The sequence below is a fragment of the Boleophthalmus pectinirostris genome, unplaced genomic scaffold (assembly GCF_026225935.1).
Source record: "Boleophthalmus pectinirostris isolate CB_2022bp ecotype Guang Dong unplaced genomic scaffold, ASM2622593v1 HiC_scaffold_19, whole genome shotgun sequence".
Taxonomy (NCBI): domain Eukaryota; kingdom Metazoa; phylum Chordata; class Actinopteri; order Gobiiformes; family Gobiidae; genus Boleophthalmus; species Boleophthalmus pectinirostris.
In genome coordinates this window covers 33,791,380-33,814,049 of record NW_026571140.1, presented here as the reverse complement: position 1 = coordinate 33,814,049, position 22,670 = coordinate 33,791,380, and the positions used below count along the sequence as shown (strand labels likewise).

The window sequence follows — 22,670 nt, the reverse complement described above, 5'->3', positions numbered from 1 at the left end:
AATTTCAAAGACCTGCAAATCATGTAAATAAATGGATGTATTTCATCATATCTTGTGTTATTCCATCTTTGAACTGTTGATGATGGTACATGATTTAAAAAAAAAAAGGATTTAAAATGATAAAAATTTACTTGGAAGGACTGACATATTTTATAGAAATAGTTTCCTTTCATTTTGAAGTAATATTAAAGTATTTGGAAGAAAAAAACTGACAAATTATGCACAATCCTGCACCTTCTACTTGTTTGCACAATTTTCCCTCCGTTACCATGACCTTTCTTAATAAAAAATCTCATTACTCAAAAAGTAAGAAGTTTTTCAACCTAATCTTGTACCATATGGTAGAAAACTATATGAAGCAAATATTCAAACCAGTTTGTTAAGGATATGTAAGTGAGAACCAAGAGTTATCACTGTTTGGATTTATTGCCCAAAAAGTGCTGCATATTTCATTCCCTCCGTTACCAACATGAGTTTTTAAATTTTTTGTCAACAACTTGAAAGAATATCACAGGTTTAACTTGACCCTGTTGGAGTGTAACTCTTTCCTACATTCTGATACTTTACTTATTTCAATAGTCCCTCTAGTTTCTGAATAAGAGCTATTTGAATGTAAAAAATCTGCCCCTGTTTCCCTCTGTTACCACTTGACCGGACCCAGTGACAGTTTTTGCCTTGGGTGCCCCACTGTGGCACCTGGAATTACCAGTGATGTCCCATCCAAATACTAACCAGATACTTAACCTTTGACAAGCTGGTATGGCCACACTGTAACTTGGCCTTGTGGTGTCACCTGTTGTCTTCATAGAGATAAATAAGTGTAATCCCATACTGTGGAACATGTCAGGCAACATCACCATGGAGAGAAGCACGGACCCTCCATCAGAAAGGTTAAACAGTGCACCTTTAATATCAGAACATGTCAACTGGCTGCTGTTATTGGCTAAACTCTTTGTCTTCCTGAACACTATCAATGAGACCGTTCCAGACCGATCACGTGTACAACTCAATTCAGAGACCTCACATGTCCATCTGGAGTTAGCCCCGGTCACCGTCTCCTGATCTACAGAAATAAATTCACTTTTCCACAATAAAGCGACACACACTGCGCCTGGAAACGACTTTGCACCATTTTAGTTCCAAGCTGATTTCTGGATTGCACTTGCTCTGTGGCCGCCCAGTGTGGGAATCCACCTAAACCCTGGACTCACTCTGTTATGAGCCAGAAAAGTGCTTTTATTGAAGTCATGACGGCTCAGACTGATCTAATATCCAAATGTTTTATATTGTTGGGTCTGACAGTGTCCATCAATAACCCTGATCGTGCATATGGAGATTATCAGCCGTACAGTGCAGTCTGTTTAAGCGTTTTTCCTTCTGTTTTCAGGCCTGTTTCCTCTCTGCCCTTGTGGCTCCGCTTCACTTCGGCTCATTATTCATTTTTGTTGCCAAGCCTCGACTCTCCTCAGCGTCTTTAATGAAGTGCGGCCTGTTACAATCTACCTCCCTCCTCTCTTTCTATCGCTTCTCTTTGTAGCCTTTCTCTCTCCTCCCTAGCTTCTGGTCTTTCTTTTATTCTCTGCTTCCCCTGTTCTGTTCCTACTCTCTCTTTCTCTCTCCTTATTGGCGTCATCTCTTGTCTTTCAAAAATCTCAACCTTTCCCTCTTCCTCTTTCATCTTTCTCTCCTCTCTTCCTGTCTCTGTCCCTCGTCTCATTGTCTGTCTCTTTTCTTTCTCTCAGTTCTCCCTTGTTCTCTGTCACTCCCTCCTCTTTCTGTCTCTTTCTTCTCTCCAACCTCTCTCTCTTGTCTCTCACTTCCTCTCTCCCCCTACCTCTCTCTCTGTCTCTCACTTTCTGCCATGTCTTTTTCTCTCTTCCTTAACCTTTTTCAGTCTCTGTCTTATCCTCTCTTTCTTTCACCACCTCTCAGTCTCTACCAGCAGTGGCACCAAGTCTTTGTCTTGCAAGTCTCTAGTAAGTCTCAAATCTTTGACCTCAAGTCCGAGTCAAGTCCCAGGTCAAATACAGACAAGTCCAAGTCGAGTCTCGAATCACTGGCCCATAAGTCCAGGTCAAGTCCAAGTCGTCTGCTTTGAGCTTCAAGTCATTTCAGGTTTTTAAACCAAGTAGCGTAGATTTTTGTAATTTATATGAATTTTAACTAAAAAAGTCATGGTATATTTATGTATTTACATGAGAGTTGTAGAAATGCACATTTTTCCTTTTTAAATGTTTTGACAAAATAAATTTGTTAACCGACTTCGATGGAACACCCCCCTAGTATTGAATGTAACAGAATAACAAAGTAGCTATGTTTAAAAATTACACTAGACCCAATTTAATATTTAATGCAGTAGAGCACAGGTGTCAAACACGCGGCCCGGGGGCCAGATCTGGCCCTCCAAGACCTTTAATCTGGCCCTCGGCTGATTTTCTACTAAAATATTTTAATTCTATTTTGTATTAAAATCTTGTTAATTTTCTGTGGTGTTTATCACAGCAGCGTCTCCAGCGTCTCTGTACGTGGCCCCTCCCACCAGAGCAGCACAAATGAAGACTTGTCTCTTTCCAAACGCTCTTAAAGGACGATCGTTTTGACTGTTGACCATGACACCCTCATCAGCAAAATGTCCGACATGAGAAAAGTGGAGTCGAGTGCAGGATTTTACAACAAAAATGTACTTATTCCTATTTCTACAAGTTAATTTTAAACAAGTTCATGTTCAAACTTTGTGTTGAAATTGTATTTTTCTTAAAGTTTCAGGTTGTTCATAATATTATAATATTTTGTAAAAGAAGGAGTTCATCAATTAAAAAAGATTTATTTAGTAGATTTGTGTTTCTCTGGACAAATATTTGAACTTATTGTTATTTTTGGGGGTTTATATGACATGAGTTTTCTGATCCGGCCCCTTTGGGATCAAAGTCGGTTGGATACGGCCCCCGGACCAAAATGAGTTTGACACCCCTGCAGTAGAGCATTTGCCCACTGATCTAAAGGTTGGCGGTTCGAATCCCGACATAAAATCTCGACATAAAACATCACAGGTTGAGCTGTCAAATCCACTGACCCACAGGTTGGCTGGTGTGATTCCAGCTCCCACAGATGAATGCTGTCGTTGTGTCCTTGGGCAAGACACTTAACCCACCTGACAAAACAAAATTATTACGGTCAGAACAGAAAGAATTCAGATTTAAGAGTGCTTAATATCAGTTATTTTATCGTGTGTCTGCACTGAAATAGAAGGATCATGTTCTATGTAGTTCCCTCTGTTTTACTCTATTCTACTGTATATTAAAGTATATTACTGTATTTTACTGTATATTACTGTAGTTTCACAGTACTTCAGTTCCATCCAAAGTAACAAACAGAAAAGTGGGAGGGACGTGTTCCAGTTTGTTTATGTAAAATTCAGCTCTGCATTTATCAACTGTAAAGAGAAAAGTATTTTGTACAAACATATTTTTTTAGAAGAAGCATCGAGTCTTCTCAGGTCAGTTTAAGTCCGAGTCAAGTCCCAAGTCTTAGTCCATTTTATCAAGTCTCAAGTCCTAAAATAGTGACTCAAGTCTGACTCGAGTCCAAGTCACGACTTGCAAGTCCCACCACTGGTCTCTTCCTCTCTCTCCCTGCATGCATCTCTCTTCTCTTTGACTTTCTCTCCTTCTCCTCCTTCTTTCTTTGTTTCTCCTCTGCTGTTTTCACTCCTCTCTTTCTGTCCCTCTTCCTCTCTCCCTTTGTCTCTTCCTCGTCTCCATCTCTGTTTCTCGCTTTCTGTCTTTCTATCTCTCCTTACAGTCTCATCCTCTTTGCGTTCATTATCTCTTTCTCCTCTCTCTCTCTCCTTCCTTCCTCCCTCCGTCTTGTCTCTCCCCTCTTTTCTTTCCTCAGAGTGCTGTGATCTCCATTATCAGCTGCAGCGTCTGAGTGTGCTTTCTGTTCCGGTCTGGAGCTCTGGCCTTGGGTGGCCTCAGTCTCTCTCTCTGTGCTAAAACACACACCTCACCTCAGGAAGCACAAGCCCCGCCCACTAGACTCACAAGCCCCGCCCACTAGACTCACAAGCCCCGCCCACCAGACTCACAAGTGTTATGAAAATGGATGATGTCATAATTTGCGATGGTGGGCAGGGCTATTTAACTCTGTGATTCACTGTTTTTCTGATGAAGGCCCAGTCCCGAAACGTTGTATGTCCTGATAAATCTCACATTTTTCAAGTAAGACAATGTGCGGGATTGTTCTCTATGTTCTAGAGCAGCGATCCCCAACCTTTTTTGCACCACGGACCGGTTTAATGTCAGACAATGTTTTCATAAACCGGCTTTTAAGGTGTGGCAGATAAATACGACAAAATAAAATTATGCGACCAACACAAAAACTATGATATGATGATAATAAACGTTTCCAAAGACATCTGTTTTTTACTCATTTTGCTTAATTGTGGGTTTAATATTAGCGTTACTATATTGCGTAATCAAGACAAGCATTAAGAGTGAGTCATAGACGGATGAAAAAGAGCGAATTTGGTCATTTTTTCAAAATTAAACATATATATAAAACAGAAAATATAAGTGTAAGTCTACAGCTCGGTACCAAACGACCCATGGATCGGTACTCATCCTTGGCCCTGGTGTTGGGGACCGCTGTTCTAGAGCGCTGTTTCCCAAAGACTGGCTCGTGACCCTCAGTTGGGTCGCAAGAGATTTTTTATTTTTTTTTGGGCCACCTTGTCATGATCTACATGCAGGTCCACAATATACAGTTCTGACATGTGAGATTTTCTATGCTCACAAAAATGAAGACAAAGCACAGAAACAGACTAAATGTTGCGCCTGATCCGCCTGCACCCCGGACTGGAACAAGCTGCAAAAATGCACAGGCCCACCTAGCTCATTAGAAATGTTTTGTATAATTTCAAATCTTTTTGTAATGATTTTATTGACTATTCTGTTCCAATATTGCTGGTTCAATTAAACGTTGAAAAGAAAAAGAAATGGGCTATGTTTAATGTCCAAATAGTAGACTTATGGATCCTTTTATTGCTGGTTCAGTGACTGTTTTTCATTGTTTAAAACTTGAGTAAAACTAATTGTTCAGAGGGACACAATCACTCAGTCAACAATAAAATATCCTCATTAATGTTCGATAATGCTCAAAACCACCTTTATTTGTGAGTTTACGAATAATGTCTCTTGACTTGAGTCGCGAAGGTTTGTTAAAATTTGTGCGGCAAAGTTTGAGAGTCACTGTTTTTGAAAGAAATATCCAAAATGTTGAACCGTATGATTATTTGGCTCCACAGATTTGCCGTATTAATCTTGTCTGTTTCTTTGCTCCTTGAGATTCCCTGGCGATGTCATGCTAACGAAAGGCACTACTTTAATTTGAGTTTTGTTTTAACACAGTCTGAAAAAAATGCGCGCAGACTTGGCTAGAACTGCAGGTGAGCTGATTTGTGCTGTTAAATAAATCTCTCACACATAAAATTACAGTCACAAGATTGCTACCTAACAGTTTTTGAGTTAGTCACTCAGTCTCACCTTTTTGTTGAAAATCAAACAGGACCATGAATGCTAGTATTAGTCACAGCCTCCAGAAAATGTCTTTAAATCCATTTTGTATTTTTTCCATCTTGTATTTTTCTTCAGGGTTTATAGCAAATATGGCAATGTTAGGATAACCTTCAGTTCACTTCCAATTCAAGTTCAAGAACACCAAAAGAACAGAAAACCTGCACTCAAAATCTAAATAAATAAGACTTAAAGGTTTGCTTTTGTGAGCTTTAAGACATATTGTTGCTGAATGTTGTTACCTCATCTAACACAGACCTGGAGTTGTGTTTTGTTCCATTCACACATTTGAGTAATCCTTTAATTATTAATCTTTCATAGGGGTGTAACAGTAACCAAAAAATACTGTGATATCGTCTTGTCAAAAGTTTCAGTAATATCGTGGTGCCATCACAGTGTATCGAATCACACGTTCGTTTGTTTAAATTCATTGTTATGGTGCAGCAGTAGCTTAAAAAAACCGAGGGAACTACATCGACCATGATCCTTTGCTCTGTTTTGGTGCAAACACTGTTTTGGTGGCAAAAGAAGACTTTTAAATCTTATTTCTTTGAATTAAGTCTTGCATTTTAAGAGGAAAAAGTAGCATATTCACAAGCCTCCACAGAATATCACAATAAATATAATACCATGAGCTGTATATCTGTATGTAGCTGTATATATTGGGGTGGCAGTAGCTCAGTTGGTAGAGCATTTGCCCAGCTAACATCACAGGTTGAGTGGTCAGATCCACTGACCCACAGGTTGGCTGGTGTGATTCCAGCTCCCATAGATGAATGCTGTCATTGTGTCTTTGGGCAAGACACTTAACCCACCTTGCCCACAGTGTCTGCGTACACTGGTGTATGAATGTGTGTGTGAATGGGTGAGTGGTTCCTTGTTGTAAAGCGCTTTGAGTGCCTTGAAGGTGGAAAAGCGCTATAGAAAAATGTGACCATTTGACCATTTATATCGTGAAAATATTGTACCTCGAGATTTGGATATCATTAGATCCCTTGTCTTTCTACATCACCAAAGTTCAAAATCCTCTGTTCCACCTTGTGATTTCATGTAATGGTAGTTTTCAAGTTCACAGCTACATTTTACCTTTTATTCAGTAGAAATTGGCAATTTCAGGCATGAAATTATAGCGTGATTCATCAGTCAGTTTCACTTTGTGGAAACCCTCTGACCTCGCAGCATTAGGCTTTGTTAAGTCGACGGTAGGCAGGTACTTTTTTGTATTTAACCAATCGCTGCTATTTGGTCGTCACGTATGTAATGCGCCGCTAATGGGACTAACTGGTATATTAAGCTTTTCCCGAATCCCGTAGGAAGAAGGGCAATAACGTCTTTCCCCTTGATAAAATTCACCAAACATTCTCTTTGTTCCGGCTTTAAATTCTCAATCTCGGGAATCTCTACCAACACAGAATGTATGGCTCTTCGCTGATTGGCTTGTGCCCGGACTTGCACTTGAAATGTAATTATGCAAATGAGTGAGTTTAAAAGCACAGTGGAGCTTTTCCTGTATTATTACCACACGACATCACAAGGAGGAACAGTGTGTTGTCTGTTTGAGAGAAGAACTCAGCCTAAATATGCAGGTGTGTGTGTTAAACATGCATGAATGAAACAAAACACACCTCTGGGTCTGTTTGTGATGAGGAAACAACATTATAGATCAGAAAATAGCGTAATACGGGTCCTTTAAGCATCTGTTATCGTAATCGGCTGAAAAAAAGTAGCATTACAGTTATATAAGTTATTGACAGTAAGTACGTTCTAACCTTGTGTATGTTGCACTTGTTTGTTCTCAGGGAGCATTTCACTTTCTGCTTCTTACAGAGTGCAATTTAGAAACGTCAGAAATGCCACGGTATTGCATGTGAAGTCACGCTGAGGGCTGTGAAGGCTTTGTGTGTTTTCCATTTGAATTGTTCTTCTCATCAGATGAATGACAGCTCTTGTGTAACGCACTCAAATATAACCCAAAGGTAAATATAATTAGTGTTAAAGACCGCTGGACACATGCTGTGCTTAACCAAGGCCAGTTTTCAACCCACGTTCAGATTTGACTTGAAATGGGAGCTGTGTGAACGCAACTCCTGGGCCCTTTTGTCAATATTTCTCATATTTATTTAAGTCATTCTCAGTTCTCCTCTGCTCTTGTGTGTGTTTTGGCTCAGCTAGAAGATTTGTGTTTTGAAATGTGGGACCTTGCCCACGTAACACCCACAGCGGGGTCCGGACTTTTTCACAAATTGCAGCTTCCCGGGGCTCTCTATAAGACGTGGTCCTTTTGCTGATAATTACTGCATGTCAAAACATATTTAGACGAATAGAGGAGTGAGTGGATAGTTTTTAAAAGTTAGTCAGTAAAACATTCAAAAAGATATGAATCTGTAAACTGAAATATATATATCAGTTGTTCCTAAACTGCTCCTTCTTGTAGGATTTTGGGGAGTTCTAGTTTTACTTTACTTTAGGCAAAATTTTATTAATTGTTTGTTGTTTTTTTTTCCTAATTTGACTTAAATTTGGTTTAGAGCTTCTTAAAGGATCATTGTGTAACTTTTCTGGTTTAGGGTTCATCAAATGCTTCTCTCCATTGAGATGTTATTCCTTTGTCTGGAATGTTGCACAGTATTAGTCAGGCCGACGCCACCTAGTGCCTCCGGTCAGTTTCATTTCTCTCCAGCGACTAGGTCAGGATATCAGAATACACTAGACGGTTTGCAAGAACCCCGGAAGTTGTAGACCGTGCACCGGCCAATCAGCGAAGAGCTGTGAAGCCATGACGTCAAACTCAAGCAACTGTGTCGGCCCCTTTTGTGGTACAGCACAACAGTAAACAAAGCGGTCGAGATGGATGTAGACGAAGAGCCATACATTCTGTGTTGACAGAGATTCCCGAGATCGAGGATTTAAAGCCGGAACAAAGACAATGTATGGTGAATTTTATCAAGGGGAAAGACGTTATTGCCCTTCTTCGTACGAGATTTGGGAAAAGCTTAGTATACCAGTTAACCCCTTTAGTGGCGCATTACATACATCACGACCAAATAGCAGCGACTGGTTAAATTAAAAAAAGCACTTGCCTACCGTCGAGCGAACGAGAGGCAACCTGGTTCACAGTCAGATTGCCTTTTTTTCTAGGTATTTCTGAGCCATAAAACCACCTGTAATTGAATAAATGTAAAGGTAGAGCTGTTTAATGTCATATTGTGGAACATTCTATGTAGAGCAATGACATATGCGTCTATTTTAACTTTTATTTATTTGTTTATTTGAATGGGACAATGCACATTAATGAACATCTGTATTAAACAAATGTAAATATGACGGATTATAGCAGCCAAGGTACATGTCAAATCGGAAATCTGTTATAGGACAATACAAGATATTGAATTGAGACTTTCACGTTTGGGGCATAGGGACATAAAATAGATAGAAAGATGGATAGAAAGATAGATACTTTATTGATCCAGAAGGAAATTCAGCAGCAACATAGAGACAAACATAAAAATAAACTACTACTGTAAGAAGTTATCAGTCCATACATGCTTTTGTACACTGTCGGCCCCTGCTGCACGCCTGCTGGTTTAAAGGTGCATCGTGCAACTTCTGGTGGAGGGTCGGTCACCTGGCAGTCATAGTCCTGTCAAGTTTCAGATTGTAGGTTTACTCCGAGCCCAGGTGTCTAAAAATGGCCGCCCATTCAAGTCAATGGGCCGAGCTCAATGGCGCATGACTTCAGATTCGCCTTTGGCCTGGCGAGGTACTTCCGGTGGTTCTTGGCCAAATGAGCAGTGCAGTAGTGCTCTTTGCTCCCACGGGCACACGCCAATGCCCACGAGCGTACGCACAGAGCACTGTCTCGTGTATCACGTGATCGCTTTGACCAATCAGAGCGAGAGGAGCTAAAGTTAACGATTATAAAGTGTTTTTTAAGACAACTGAAGCATTTTTGGACATAAAATGTTAAACAGTATTTCATGGAAAGAGTTTGAATGGAAATCCAAGATGCAATATTTTATTGTCCCAACAAAGGTAACAAAATACAGTACAAAATCTGACAAATGCTGGAGGGGTTGTGGTCAGACAGGAGACTACACACACATATTATGGGACTGTCCCTTAATCAGAGACTATTGGATCAATGTAAAAAAAAAAAAAAAGGTAAAGTATTTGTAAAGAAAAACTAAATTTAGATCTTCAATTATTTATATTGAGCATTGTACCAACCACTATATCTTCAAAAAATAGGAAAATTATTTCAATATTAAGTACAATACCAAAAAAAATGATAACTGTGTCCTGGCTAAAACCACAACCTCCTACTAAAGAAAACTGGTGGGAAAGGGTTAAAGATGTGATGGAAATGGAAAGAGTCACAGCAAGACTGCAATTTAAAATGAAGGAATTTGAGGAGTTATGGGCACAGGTAATACAAGAAACAAGATAATGTGTATCCTACCTTTGATGTGTGGATGGGTGTATGTGAGTGAGTGAATATGTATGAATGTGTATGTGTGTGTTTATTAATTCATAATGTTATTTTTATTTATTTAGTTTGGTGAGGGGTCATTAATTAATCGGGGAAAGAAAAGACGACTGAAGCATTTTGAGCTGAGAAAAAGTTTATGATCTAATAATAGGTAAAAATCCACAAAATCCAACATTTTTTGAAAGTTGTAGGTGTCCTGTCAACCGAACACGAGCAGTTTGTGATTACATTGCGCTCTGTCAGAAAAATCCTGTCCCAGCCCAGGGGATTTTTTCCACTGTCGTACCAGTGAGTGACCACTGCATCAACTGGAGGCAGCAACAAGCAGCAATACCCTACCCAGTTATTTTAATAGATCCATGGTTTACTCCTATTTAGTCTTTGATGGACCCGATTTTTAATCTTGTAGTACTAAGTGTGAATAGTCTGAGAACAACTGGATATTTTGAGTATTTTTGTTTCAAGTGGCATATTTTAAAAACATGTACAGTAGACAGAATTAGCTTTCAAGGTACTTGTTGAGTGACTGTTGTGTAATTGTGCATCTCTTACATACTCTTGGCAAGGTTGTGGTTCGCTCTGGCATTATCAAACTATTACAGAATTTGTCCTTTAACATCAACAGTTTCCGTGGTCAACTTGCTCTGCTCTTCTCATTCTATCTCAGCCAATTTGTCTCGAAGCTCTTTCTTAGTTCCTATTTAAACCTCCGTGTGTGGAAGAATAGTCAGGTTTAAATAGTCAATACTAATGTGAAGCGATGAGTGTTCAGGTTCAGCAGGTCTCGAACTGATGGTAAATAAACTTCTCCTCATGTCAACAGTGAATTGGAGATGTCCTTGCGAAGACTATGCACTAATGCAAAATACCTCTCATGGTCTGGAGATGGGTCTTTGAGCATATACTGCATTCCTCTCACCCATTATACCCGAGTCCCTTTGCACATCACATTAAATTTGAATTAGCATGTCGACAATACACATTACCATGGCAACAACCTTTCCAACCATAAAGAAGTGGACTAAGCGAGTGCGACGTCACCCGTAGTATGAAGCTTGCCACGCTAACAGGTGAATTTGGAGCCAGGGTCTATGTTATGAATAGGATTTTTTAAAACAGACAACATAGTGGAAAAAAGACACCAGGATCATGTAGAGCGGGTTAATATGAATGTTTTAAGACCAAAATGACGAGGCTCACTGCAGCAGGTAGAGAGAGGGGCCACAATATTCCAATGCAAGTCAATGGGAGAGAAGAAGAAGAGCATTTTTTCGTATTTTTCGGACTATGAGGCGCACTTGAAATCCTTTAATTTTCTCAAACATCGTCAGTACGCCTTATAATTCGGTGCACCTTATGTTTTAATTCTGGTTGTGCTTACTGACCTTGAACCGATTTTATGTGGTATATGGCACTCAAAATGTTTTAGTATGACTTTGGTAAGCTACGAAGCTGCACCACTTGATGGATTCTTGGAGCATTATGGCTGCTATCAGGAGCAGCATGGAGTAAAGGGCAAAGTGTAGTTCTGTGTTGACTCAACGCACACTGCCGCCATCGCCTTGTCACAGAAAGAACACATAAAGTCCTGAACTACTGAGTCGTGTCCTTTAGTCCGACAGAAGCTGACTGCATCAGCAGCACAGGGAGCAAGCAGTTTTTTCAGCAGTTATAGTTTATGCAAATGAACCATGTTGTTTTAAGTTTCATTTCTGTAAAACGTAAAGAAATGTCCGCAAAGCTGCATTAAACACATTATTACTCAATGTATATTTTAGTCCTCCTCGGAAGAAATAAACAAATCAAACATAAATTATCCACCCACATTCACATTCATAATACACAAGACAGAGAACCAACGCCGGGCGAATTACGCCACGATCTGCCAATGGATCGTGAATGCCTGGGCTAAAGTGTCAGTCTCAATTGTCGTCCATTTGTTTTGCGTAATGCGCCTTATAATCCGGTGTGCCTTATGAATGAAAATAGACAAGAGAATTCAACATTATTGATATTGCGCCTTATAATCCGGTGCACCTTATAGTTTGAAAAATACGGTATCTATACAGTCTGTGCTTCCAAAGTAAACTAAACCCAACCCTTCCTTAGACTGTTTCATTCATACATCATTTTTTATTAGATTGATATTGACATTTTACTTGACTGATCATGATCATTTAAGTATTTGTAAAATAATTTCTTGTGTGATTTAGTGATTATTTGTGTTAATTATCCTTTTCTTCTTTCCAGGTATTGGAGGTCTAGAAGAGTTTGTGTTGAAGTCTGCCACACTGTCCACCTCTCCCGCCTGCCCTCCCTTCACGCCACTCAACTTCGAGGCCACGCCCATCGTTCGGGTCGCCATAGAGCCCAAACATCCGAGTACGTAATCCCTCTCTCACTTTGAAATATGCATTGTGTTCATTTTAACATACTGTACTTTTTAAATTTAAACATAAAAGGTGAACTTTGGGACTTTTCTGGTGAATGTCCGGCTTCCTGTTGGTCTCCATGGTGATCGTATTACTTTGTTTGGAATGTTCCACAGTATGTTATTAAACTTATCTATGCCCAAGTAAGAAGTAAGACAAGTAGGTGACGCATCAGCCCAAGTTACGAATCAGATCTGTGGAGAAGTGGTCCCACACACAGTAAAAATTGGTGGTTTTCAGTGTATTTCTTTCAGTAATAATTTGCTGAAAAGGAAAGAAAAAAAACAACAACAACTAGATATGATTAACTATACTGTGAAACATTCCTGATTAAGCAATAAAAGTTCCACAGTGCACCTTTAAAACCCAAAGAACTTGAATATTCCTCCAGTTTTGCCCTCCCTGCATGTTCAGTCCCTTTTCTCGTCTCTAGGTGAGATGCCTAAGCTGGTGCAGGGCATGCGTCTGTTGAACCAGGCTGATCCGTGCGCAGAGGTGCTGATCCAGGAGACCGGCGAGCACGTGCTGGTGACCGCGGGAGAGGTCCACCTACAGCGTTGCCTCGACGACCTCCGAGACAGGTCAGTACCACGGCAAGACGCAGGAACATTCTCTGATTAAGATGGATACTGCAGCTTGAGTTTGGGGAAAAATCTGTTTACCGTCTTATTGCAATTGTGAATAGATGTGCTTTACCCGGGGTCTCTCTCCAACTTTTATTCTCCAGTGAGCTACCTTTACAAAACAAAAATGCCAGAGAGCTACCAATTTCACAAAGTCATAGAGAAACTGAATAAATATAGGCGCCACAGCAAGCCTTAGACGGGGAAAAGTTAGGTGCTTATAAAAGAGAAACCATTATCCATTTATCAGTGCACCAAGTTAGGCTTCAAAATAATACGTTTACATTGGAAATTAATCAAATTTTATTTATTATGCACAATACATAGACTTCAGAAATCCCTTGGCTTAGCTCCTGAACTCCAGTTTGGAGACCCCGTGCTATAAATATTTTCAACCCATCCACAAGCATGATAATTGAAATTAATCTGAAACCATTGTCATCTGCGTTTCCTAACATGTCTGCAATACCCATTAGTTGTATATACACTGCAAAAAAGCTTGGCCGAAATTTAAGATATAAACGCTTAAATGTAGGGGTGGGCGATATCTCAATATTTAAAATACATCGAGATATTCTTTAAACATAAAATGGATTCTGACATATTGTATATATCGATAGAATGCTTATATTTAATTCTGATTTCCCTGCTTCACTTGTTTGACTTTACTGTGCTCGCCCCACTCGCCCGGCACAAGGAGCGAGTTTATGCAAATGAGCCATGTGCTTTTAAGTTTCGTTTCTGTAAAACATAAACAAATGTGCACAAAACTGCATTAAACACATGATAATATCAAACGGGCTGATGTGGCTCTATAGTCGTTATGGTTTATATGTTGTAAAGTTTAGTCATGTAAAGTTTATTTATGATTTTGATTAATAATCTGCTGCCGTGTAACTTGTACAATAGTGTTTGGAAACGTTCAGTTTGATCTGCGCAGTGGATTGTGGGATACCTCATAGCTTCTTACTGCTGGAGCATGGATCTATTAAAATAAGGAACCTCCCGAGCGTCCTCTGCTAAAGGAGCTCACGGTTCTGGTTATTGTGCAGTTGACAAAGTTAATGCAAACATGAGCTTGAGTTGAGTTGTTTTATTTTTGAAAGAAAAGGCAATATGTGTTATTTCTTCCTTTATTTTACAGTTAAATTATTATTTTTGTACACAGGTTTTTTTTTTTATGTCCTACATGAACTGCCTCTTTGCACTTTGGTAAAAAAAGACCTTGTGGATTTTGGCATATTTGTATTTGCAGTGGATTTGGGGGATTATTTTTCCTGTACAGATATCGAGATATATATCGTATGTCGAGATATAGCAAAATATATATCAAGATATATATTTTTGCTCCATATTGCCCAGCCCTACTTAAATGTATCAGAAAATGACTTAAAAGTTGTGAAATTATCTGTCCACGCAGCAAGATAGTTTTACTTGACAAGTTATCTTAAAATAAAGTACGTCTAGACTAGAATTAAGTCGTCTCAGAACTAGTAAGCAGATAATAAATCTGAAAACAAGATGAATAACCTGCTATAAGTTTTACAGTCTTGGCCAGATCTGAGAAATTTGCAATGCAGTGCTTTTCCAGATGCTAAAATTTCATGCATTATTCATTCATTCCAGTCGATGGTGGTAAAGTATTTCTGTAACCACAGCTGCCAATCTGCGACACTGGCCTCTCTGACCACCACCAAAACACACACACACCACATTCATTCATACAAGGCAATGTGGGTGAAGTGTCTTGCCTAAGGACACAACCATTTTGCCACTGCCGGTCCACTGTGGTTCCTGATATTTCCATTGGTCTCTCATCCAAGTACTAACCAAGCTCAACCCTGCTTAGGCTTTTGAGTTCAGGCTTTGAGGAGGTTTGGCCACATGTTTGTAGAGGTTTAAACTACAGGGTTTGCAGTTTTGTAGAGACTTAGAAAATGTACTGTATTAAATATCCAGCCACTAGACTTAGACAAACTTTATTGATCCACAAGGGAAATTACTTAATCGCATTAATTAAACAATGCTGCAAAAGTGTCTCTCTCAGTGACACATAGGCCTATGGGAATAAGAATTGTAGCAAGAACTGAACAACAGACTTGTTAATAATAAATAATTAGTAAACAATTTAGCTTTCCTTAGTACCATATTTTTCGGACTGTAAGTCGCATTTTTTTCATGGTTTGGGTGGTCTTGCAACTTATACTCCGGTGCGACTTATATATTAAAATTTTCACACTGACAGTCGCAAGAGGCTCTAGGCTTGTGTGTCAGTATCTGCTGCTCCTATTACTCCTGTACCACTGTCACTTCACTCTACTGTGCATGTCTCCTGCAGAAAGAGCCGCTGTCCTGTCTGTATAATGTCAATCGATCGCACCATTGCTTCTGTACTACTGAAAATATAAAATTTAAACAAACTTATAAAGACAACTGAAACCATCCTGTTACTCCTGTACCACTGTCACTTCACTTCACTGTCACTTCACTCTACTGCGCATGTCTCCTGTAGAAAGAGCCACTGTCCTGTCTGTATCATGTCAGTCGATCGCACCATTACTTCTGTACAATTTAAACAAACTTGTAAAGACAACTGAGAAGACTGAACACAAATGCCCCCAAAAGAAAAACATATTTTGCAGATTAGAAGTTGCAAGTAGTGAAAAATGCAGCCGAAAACAGTAATCAAGCAGCAGAAAGAAAGTTTGGAGTGAGTGAGAAACTTGTGACACCAGGAGGATGCGACATGCAACCCTCCTCGAAGTCTTTGGATGGATCGACAAAGCCTGGACTTCAGTGACACCAAAACCATCCTGTCGGGATTCAGAAAGACTAGTTCTAACTGGAACTGATGCTGAGTCTGACGACAGCTACGCAGAAAAAAAAGCAGTGCTCTGTTTACCTCCGGAGGTTGCGAGTTGCTCAGAAGTGACACTGAGGATGAAGAATTCAGTGGATTTAGTGATTTGGAGTGAGATCGAGAGTTTGGTAAACTTGTTCTGTTCTGTTACGTTAACAGCCTGTTGTTCTATTGTTATTACTAGAACTTGCCTTTCAAGATAAAATGTCAGCTCCTGATCTCTGATTTTATAAAATATATTTCCCCCAAAAAGTGAGACTTATAGTCTGGTGCAACTTATAAATGTTTTTTTTCTTCTTCATTATGCATTTTTTTTGGCTGGTGCATCTTATAGTCCAAAAAATACGGTAATTATAGACACATTTTAGATCATAATATTTTTACATTTTAAAATCTAAAAGTAGTTTGTCATTGTGGTAATTACACAAACAACCAATACATAACACTTTTTTGTAAGTTACAATTCATTCCTTTTCTTCTTGTACTTTTTCCAGATGACTTTTTCATTCTTAACTATAAACGGCTTATTGATTTAGATTTTTTGATCTGTTTTGTGCGTTTGAACCAATATTTCTGTCATCTCCCAAATATTTCTTGAAAAGTCTGGTTTCTCTTTCCTCCGTCTAATTATGTTTGTGCTGTGAGATATTGAGCGTCGCTGTGCTTCGCTGGATTGCCGCAGTCATCAGACAGACTTTGGCCTGAACAATGCTAAGTCCCTGTAAGATCTGTCATTAGGAGACACTTGAATCCTTTTAGCCAGGACCAAATCAAACGCGCTAATTGTCTCATTAACGCAGTGGAAGGTGACACCATTTGGAGAGGCACCAGTTAATTAAAGGAGGCTTTCATAAAATCAATGGGTCAAAGCAGACGACGGGGAGAGATGATGTAATATGGTTCTGAGGAGTTTTCCAACAAACAAAGTCTACAAAGTCTATCAGAAGCTAAGGAAAAGTGTCTGTCAGTTAACTCTATCCTCTCCATCCTCTTTCAGTTCAGCATACATTTTCTCCATGCAGGTGTTATTGCTTTGTCTTGAATGTTTCACAGTATGGCATTAAACCTTTCTATCTTCATGGAGACCAAACCAAACCAAGTTACATTTCGGTCCTGTTGGGATTTGCAGGTCGTGACTTGGACTCGAGTCAGACTTGAGTCACAATTTTTAAGACTTGAGACTTGACTTGATAAAATGGACTAAGACTTGGGGCTCGACTTGGACTTGAAGGTCAATGACTTGGGACTTGAAGACTTAATGCTTCTCCTAAACTATGTATATGTTTTTAGAAAATACTATTCTACTTACAGTTGTTACATTCAGTGCTTCATTTTACAGGAATAAACTGGAACATGTCCCTCCCACTTCTCTATTTGTTACTATGGCAACAGTAACTGAAGTACTGTGATATGGTGTCCTCAAATGTACTACAGTAATATGCAGTACAGCACAGTAAAACAGTGGGAACTACATAGAACCTGATCCTTCCATTTCAGTGCAGAGTACATGACAAAATAACTGTTATTAAGCACTTTTAAATCTGAATTCTTTCTATTTTGACAGTAATGATTTGCACTAAGATCTTGTCAAGACATTTAAAAAGGAAAAATTTGCATTTCTATAACTCATATAAATACTCATATAAATATGCCATGACTTTTTAAGTACAATTTAACTTAAAATTCATGTAAATTGCAAAAAGCTAAGCTTTATTTGTTGCTTTGGTTTAAAGACTTGAAATGACTTGAAGCTCAAAGCAGACGATTTGGACTTGACTCGGACTTACGGGCCAGTGACTCGAGACTCGACTTGGACTTGCCAGTCTTTGACTTGGGACTTGACTCGTACTTGAGACTTACTTGAGACTTGCAAAACAACGACTTGGTCCCATCTGTGCAGTGTAGTATTCAACCTTTCTGTCTTCATGGAGGCAAATCAGATCAAAACTGTGGGTCTTGCATTGATTTAGTAGCAGGTGTTTTTATTGACTCTTGTGAGCTTCAAGCCATTTTATAATGTCACCTCCTCAAAAAACAAACCTGGATTTGAGTTTTGTTTCATTCACAGATGTTTGAGCAACCATTTATTAGTCTGTCTACATTCCACCTTGTGATGTCATGAAGTGGTCAAGTTAACAGGTAAATTCTATCTTGTTCAGTAGAGACTGGCAATTTCAGGGCTGAAATCATCCAAATGATTCTAGTGAAGGTGTGTGGAGTTTAAAAACAGAGTGGAGCACTCTCTGTATTAACACGTGGCATCAAGGTGAACCAGAGTGTTTTCTGTATGAGAGAACACAAACTAAACGGGTGAATGAAATAAAACACAACTCCAAGTATGTTTTTGATGAGAATATATTTGATAAATATCTATTTTTCCTTTATAAAGAAGCATTTTATGGAGCTAAATTATTTCTTGATTGCGGGAAAGATGGACTGGCATGGCAAGGCAAGGCAAGTTTATTTGTATAGCACAATTCGTACACAAAGTAATTCAAAGTGCTTTACAGAATAAGAAATAACAAATAAAAACATAAATTATCATGAAGATTAAAATTAAAAAAGAGAGACATAAATTGGAGAGAAGAGTGCAGAATGAAAACCTTTCAGTTATATGCACAGTTAAACAGAAATGTTTTGAGTCTGGATTTAAACAGCGTCACAGAAGAGTCTGTCTCACATGTTCAGGAAGACTGTTCCAGGTTTTAGCTGCATGAACCTGAAACGCTGACTCCCCTTGTTTAGTCCTGACTCTGGGCACCAGCAGGAGGCCGGTCCCTGAGGTCCTCAGAGTGTGAGATGGTTCATATGACACTAACATGTCACAGATGGACTTTGGTGCTCGGCCATGGAGAGACTCGTACACAAGCAGAGCTGCTTTAAAGTCTATGGGTATGTGTTGTGTTTTTGTTTTTCCTTGAGTGATGCAGAAAAGAGGGAGCCACTGTCTCTTATAACATAGATTTAAAAAAAACAAAAAAAAAAAACATAATACAGGCCATTTAAAAATGACCTGGAAAAACATTTCAGAACCAGAATCAGAATAAGTTTTAGTGCCGTTGTCAGTGAACACACACACACACACACACAAAACCTAGGTATTTGCTTCAGTGAAACAGTGCAATATAAAACAAAAATTATAACTCAATTTATCCAAAAATATACAGTATGGGCAGAACAACAGTGCAAAACTTTCCGTGCAACTAGATTCATTACGGTTCAAGTAAGTTTTTTAATGCTGCACTGTGTAACTTCTAAGGTGGAGGGTCAGCTACTTTTTTGTTTCCGTGGAGGTATTATTTCTTTGTCTGGAATGCTCCACAGTAGGGCGTTAAAACACATCTCCCTTGTATTTGTTCAGTTACTGGTGTTTTATAGCTAAAAAATACCTTAAAAAACAAAAAAAACATGCATTCCTGAGGCTGAATTATAGTTCAGTCGACTCAACTCACACTGCTGCCTTCGCCTTATTTCCAGACTGTGGAGTAATCAGGACAAAACAGTAATATCAAAACTACCAGGTGGGGAGGAAAAATTTCATGTGTTTTGGCAGAAGTGGATTCAATATATAACTGTTTTGAGACCTGATTTTGTGTGAATTAGTTGTCTAAGAGAAAGGAAGTAAGGAGAGGAGACAAGGTTTAAAAAAATAAATAAATAAATGTTTTCACCTGCCCTTTAGTTTTTTGGTTCTTTTGTGTATTTGTTAACTCCTGTGTTTTTATTTAAGAAGGGAGAAAAGTAACATAGATTGTGTTTGTGCTCTATTTTTCTCAACAATTTCTGCTTCCAATGTAATTGACTTGTACAAATCCATTAATAAAATAATAATAATAAAAAAAGAAACTAGCAGGTGGGGGACTCTCCACCAGAAAAGTAACACAGTGCACCTTTAAAGTGACATGTGTTATATAGGGATGTAACGATAACCAAAATATCGTGATATCGTATCGTCAAAAGTCTCAAAATAATATCGTCGGCTGTCACAATATATCAAATCACAAGTTCCTTTGCTTAAATTCATGGTTTTATAGTAGCAACAGCTTATAAACATCGGGAACTACATATCCCATGATTCATTTCAGTGCAGACAACATGAAGATATATGATTTTTACTTGAATTATTGAGATTATGAAGGTAATAATTAGGGGTGTAATGATATCTAAGTTTCATGTTACGATATTGTCACGTCATGGTACGATATTTATTGCGATATTGACTTTTTCCCTCTTAAAATGCCTTGACAAGACTTAATCCAAAGAAATAAGACTTAAAAGTGCTTACAACTGTTATTTCTTCTTGTAGTCTGCGCTGAAATGGAGCAAAGGATCATGGTCTATGTAGTTCCCTCTATCATTTTTTTTTAGCTATTGCTGCACCATAACTCTTAATTTAAGCAAAAAGAATATCAAAATATCGCAATGAATATCGTACCGTGAGATGCATATCGTGATAAAATGTGTTACATCAAGAGCTCAGTTTTGCCTACGATACAGAGGCTGTAAATTCTGGAGCCAGTTTTCATATCTGGTTAGTGACGGCACATCAGAGGCATTGTTTAAAAAGAGTTTGAGAAAATGTTTGATATTTCATGGTAATGTTTGATAATCATTGAACTGTGGATGTTTGATTGTGTTTTAATCTGTGTTTGAATCAAATTAATTTAATCCATGGTGTATTTTATTTTATTTTATCATGTAGTTTTATTTTATTATTGTATTTATATATTATTATTATTATTATTATTATTATTATTTTTTTTTTTTTTTTATGCACAGTAATAATGTTTAAATTTGAATGTATTCATAAGGTGGAGGCTTTAATATAAGGGGGTTTTGCCTCTTCCTGCACCAATTTTTTATCTAGTGTGTTTTTATTATTATGCTATTTGTGCAAAATACATAAATAAAATAAAATAAATTAAATTAAATTAATTATAAAAAAAATAAAAAATAAATAAATAAAAATAAAATAAAATAAATAAATAAATAAATAATATTGTACTGTGAGATTTGGATATCGTTACATCCCTAGTATCATTTAGGGTTCATGAGTCCAAGGACAAAGGGGAACAGACTTTGAAGCAGGTGCATCACTCCACAGATCTGACTTGTGTCTTAGCCTCGTAGCATCACCTTCTTGTCTCCATGGAGATCAAGCAATTACATTCACAGCTTTTTCTTCCCGGATTGTGATAAAAGAAACAACTTTATAATTGGGTGCAGGCTGTGAGCAGCAGTGTTATTTTATCATCAGGTTCAGTTTTTATAATATGAAACCACAAAATGTACTCATTAACAAGAATAAAGTCAGATACCCAGACTCTACCACTGCTAACGCTGGAGTTAGTTGCTGCTTTGTGGAAGTTATTTGTGTGTTGGAAATGATCAAATAAATCTGATGAAGGTGTGTGGACTAACTGTGGAGGACTACGTGTACCAGTTAAAGTTGTGTTTTATTTGAGAGTCGAATATAGAGCTGGTGATACGGTTGAGTTTAAGGAGAAAATGTCATACAGTTTATCATGACCATAAGAGCTGGATAATTCACTTTACTTTGTATTTTGAGTACGCTTTTTTCTCATCTATGTGATAATGTTGTTTCCTCATCACTGGAGTTTCATTCACAAACGCTGCATATTTAGGCCCCATCCACACTAGTACGTATTCCAGTTGTTTTTGTTCCGGATGCAGTGTTCGTCCACACTAATCCGATGGAAAACGGCTCCAGAAATGGAACGATCTGGGGCCACCAGCTCCCACAAATTCATCTGAGCACGGATCTGATTTGGCACCGTGTGGACGCCTGAAAATGAAGTAATTCACTGCCAAAATGCTGAGAGGCTCGAATATATGTCCATTCATATATAAGGTCTGTGTGTACGACCTGCAGACGTATAATCTCTGAAAAGTTTAACATGAATCATCTCCAACACGATAGAAGCACAGAACAGACTCACCATCAGCAGAACACCCCTCTGTCACAGAAAGAACACTCATATTCCACTGAGTCGTGTCCTTTAGTCCGACAGAAGCTGAACTGCATCAGCGCACAGTTACGAGCTGTTTTCTGAGCGTTCAGTTTATGCAAATTAGCCATGTGGTTTTAAGTTTTGTTTCTGTAAACTGTAAACAAATATGCTCAAAGCTGTGTGGACAGGGAAGGCTTGCTGACACAGAAACGACATGTCGGAACGCAAATAGTTTCCGATGCGGTGATACGGTGATTCGTTTCAGTGTAAATGTAACCTTAGGCTGAGTTCTTCACTCCACATTCCACCTTGTGATGTCAAGCGGTCATTAGGGCTGGGTATCATTAAGAAGTTACCGATACGATACATACCTACATAGGCCACAATGTGATACATATCTCGATACAGTGCACTTTCGATTCGATACGATATATTTCAAATCAATTCGATGCGGTTCAGTAAAAAATAATGGCTAAATGATGACTGTGATGCTAAAAGTCTTTATTAAACCACTTCTTGTGCAAAGTTCATATGAAACACAAACATTTTAATCATCAAAACAGTGAAAATGTCAAATGTGTCGCATAAATGAGTTTCCTTTCACTAAAAAAGCAACAAAACTGTAGCGCTGTAACAAAATAATTAAGTAAAATATACCAAAAAATACTCTTGCCCGCAGTATCGATACTATATCATCACATTTAATTATACAATATATTGA

The 22,670-nt window shown here is 38.5% G+C and overlaps 1 protein-coding gene across 2 annotated transcripts in view; it reads left to right on the top strand.

Annotated features, from left to right (window-relative positions):
* Window positions 1–22,670, top strand: part of efl1 (elongation factor like GTPase 1) — a 310,712-nt gene that overhangs the window by 193,786 nt on the left and 94,256 nt on the right. For both annotated transcript variants that reach the window (XM_055154283.1, XM_020920850.2), the window contains exons 16-17: window positions 12,313–12,444; window positions 12,928–13,075. In XM_055154283.1, the coding sequence (XP_055010258.1) occupies window positions 12,313–12,444; window positions 12,928–13,075 (280 nt within the window). The remainder of the gene's footprint in view (window positions 1–12,312; window positions 12,445–12,927; window positions 13,076–22,670) is intronic.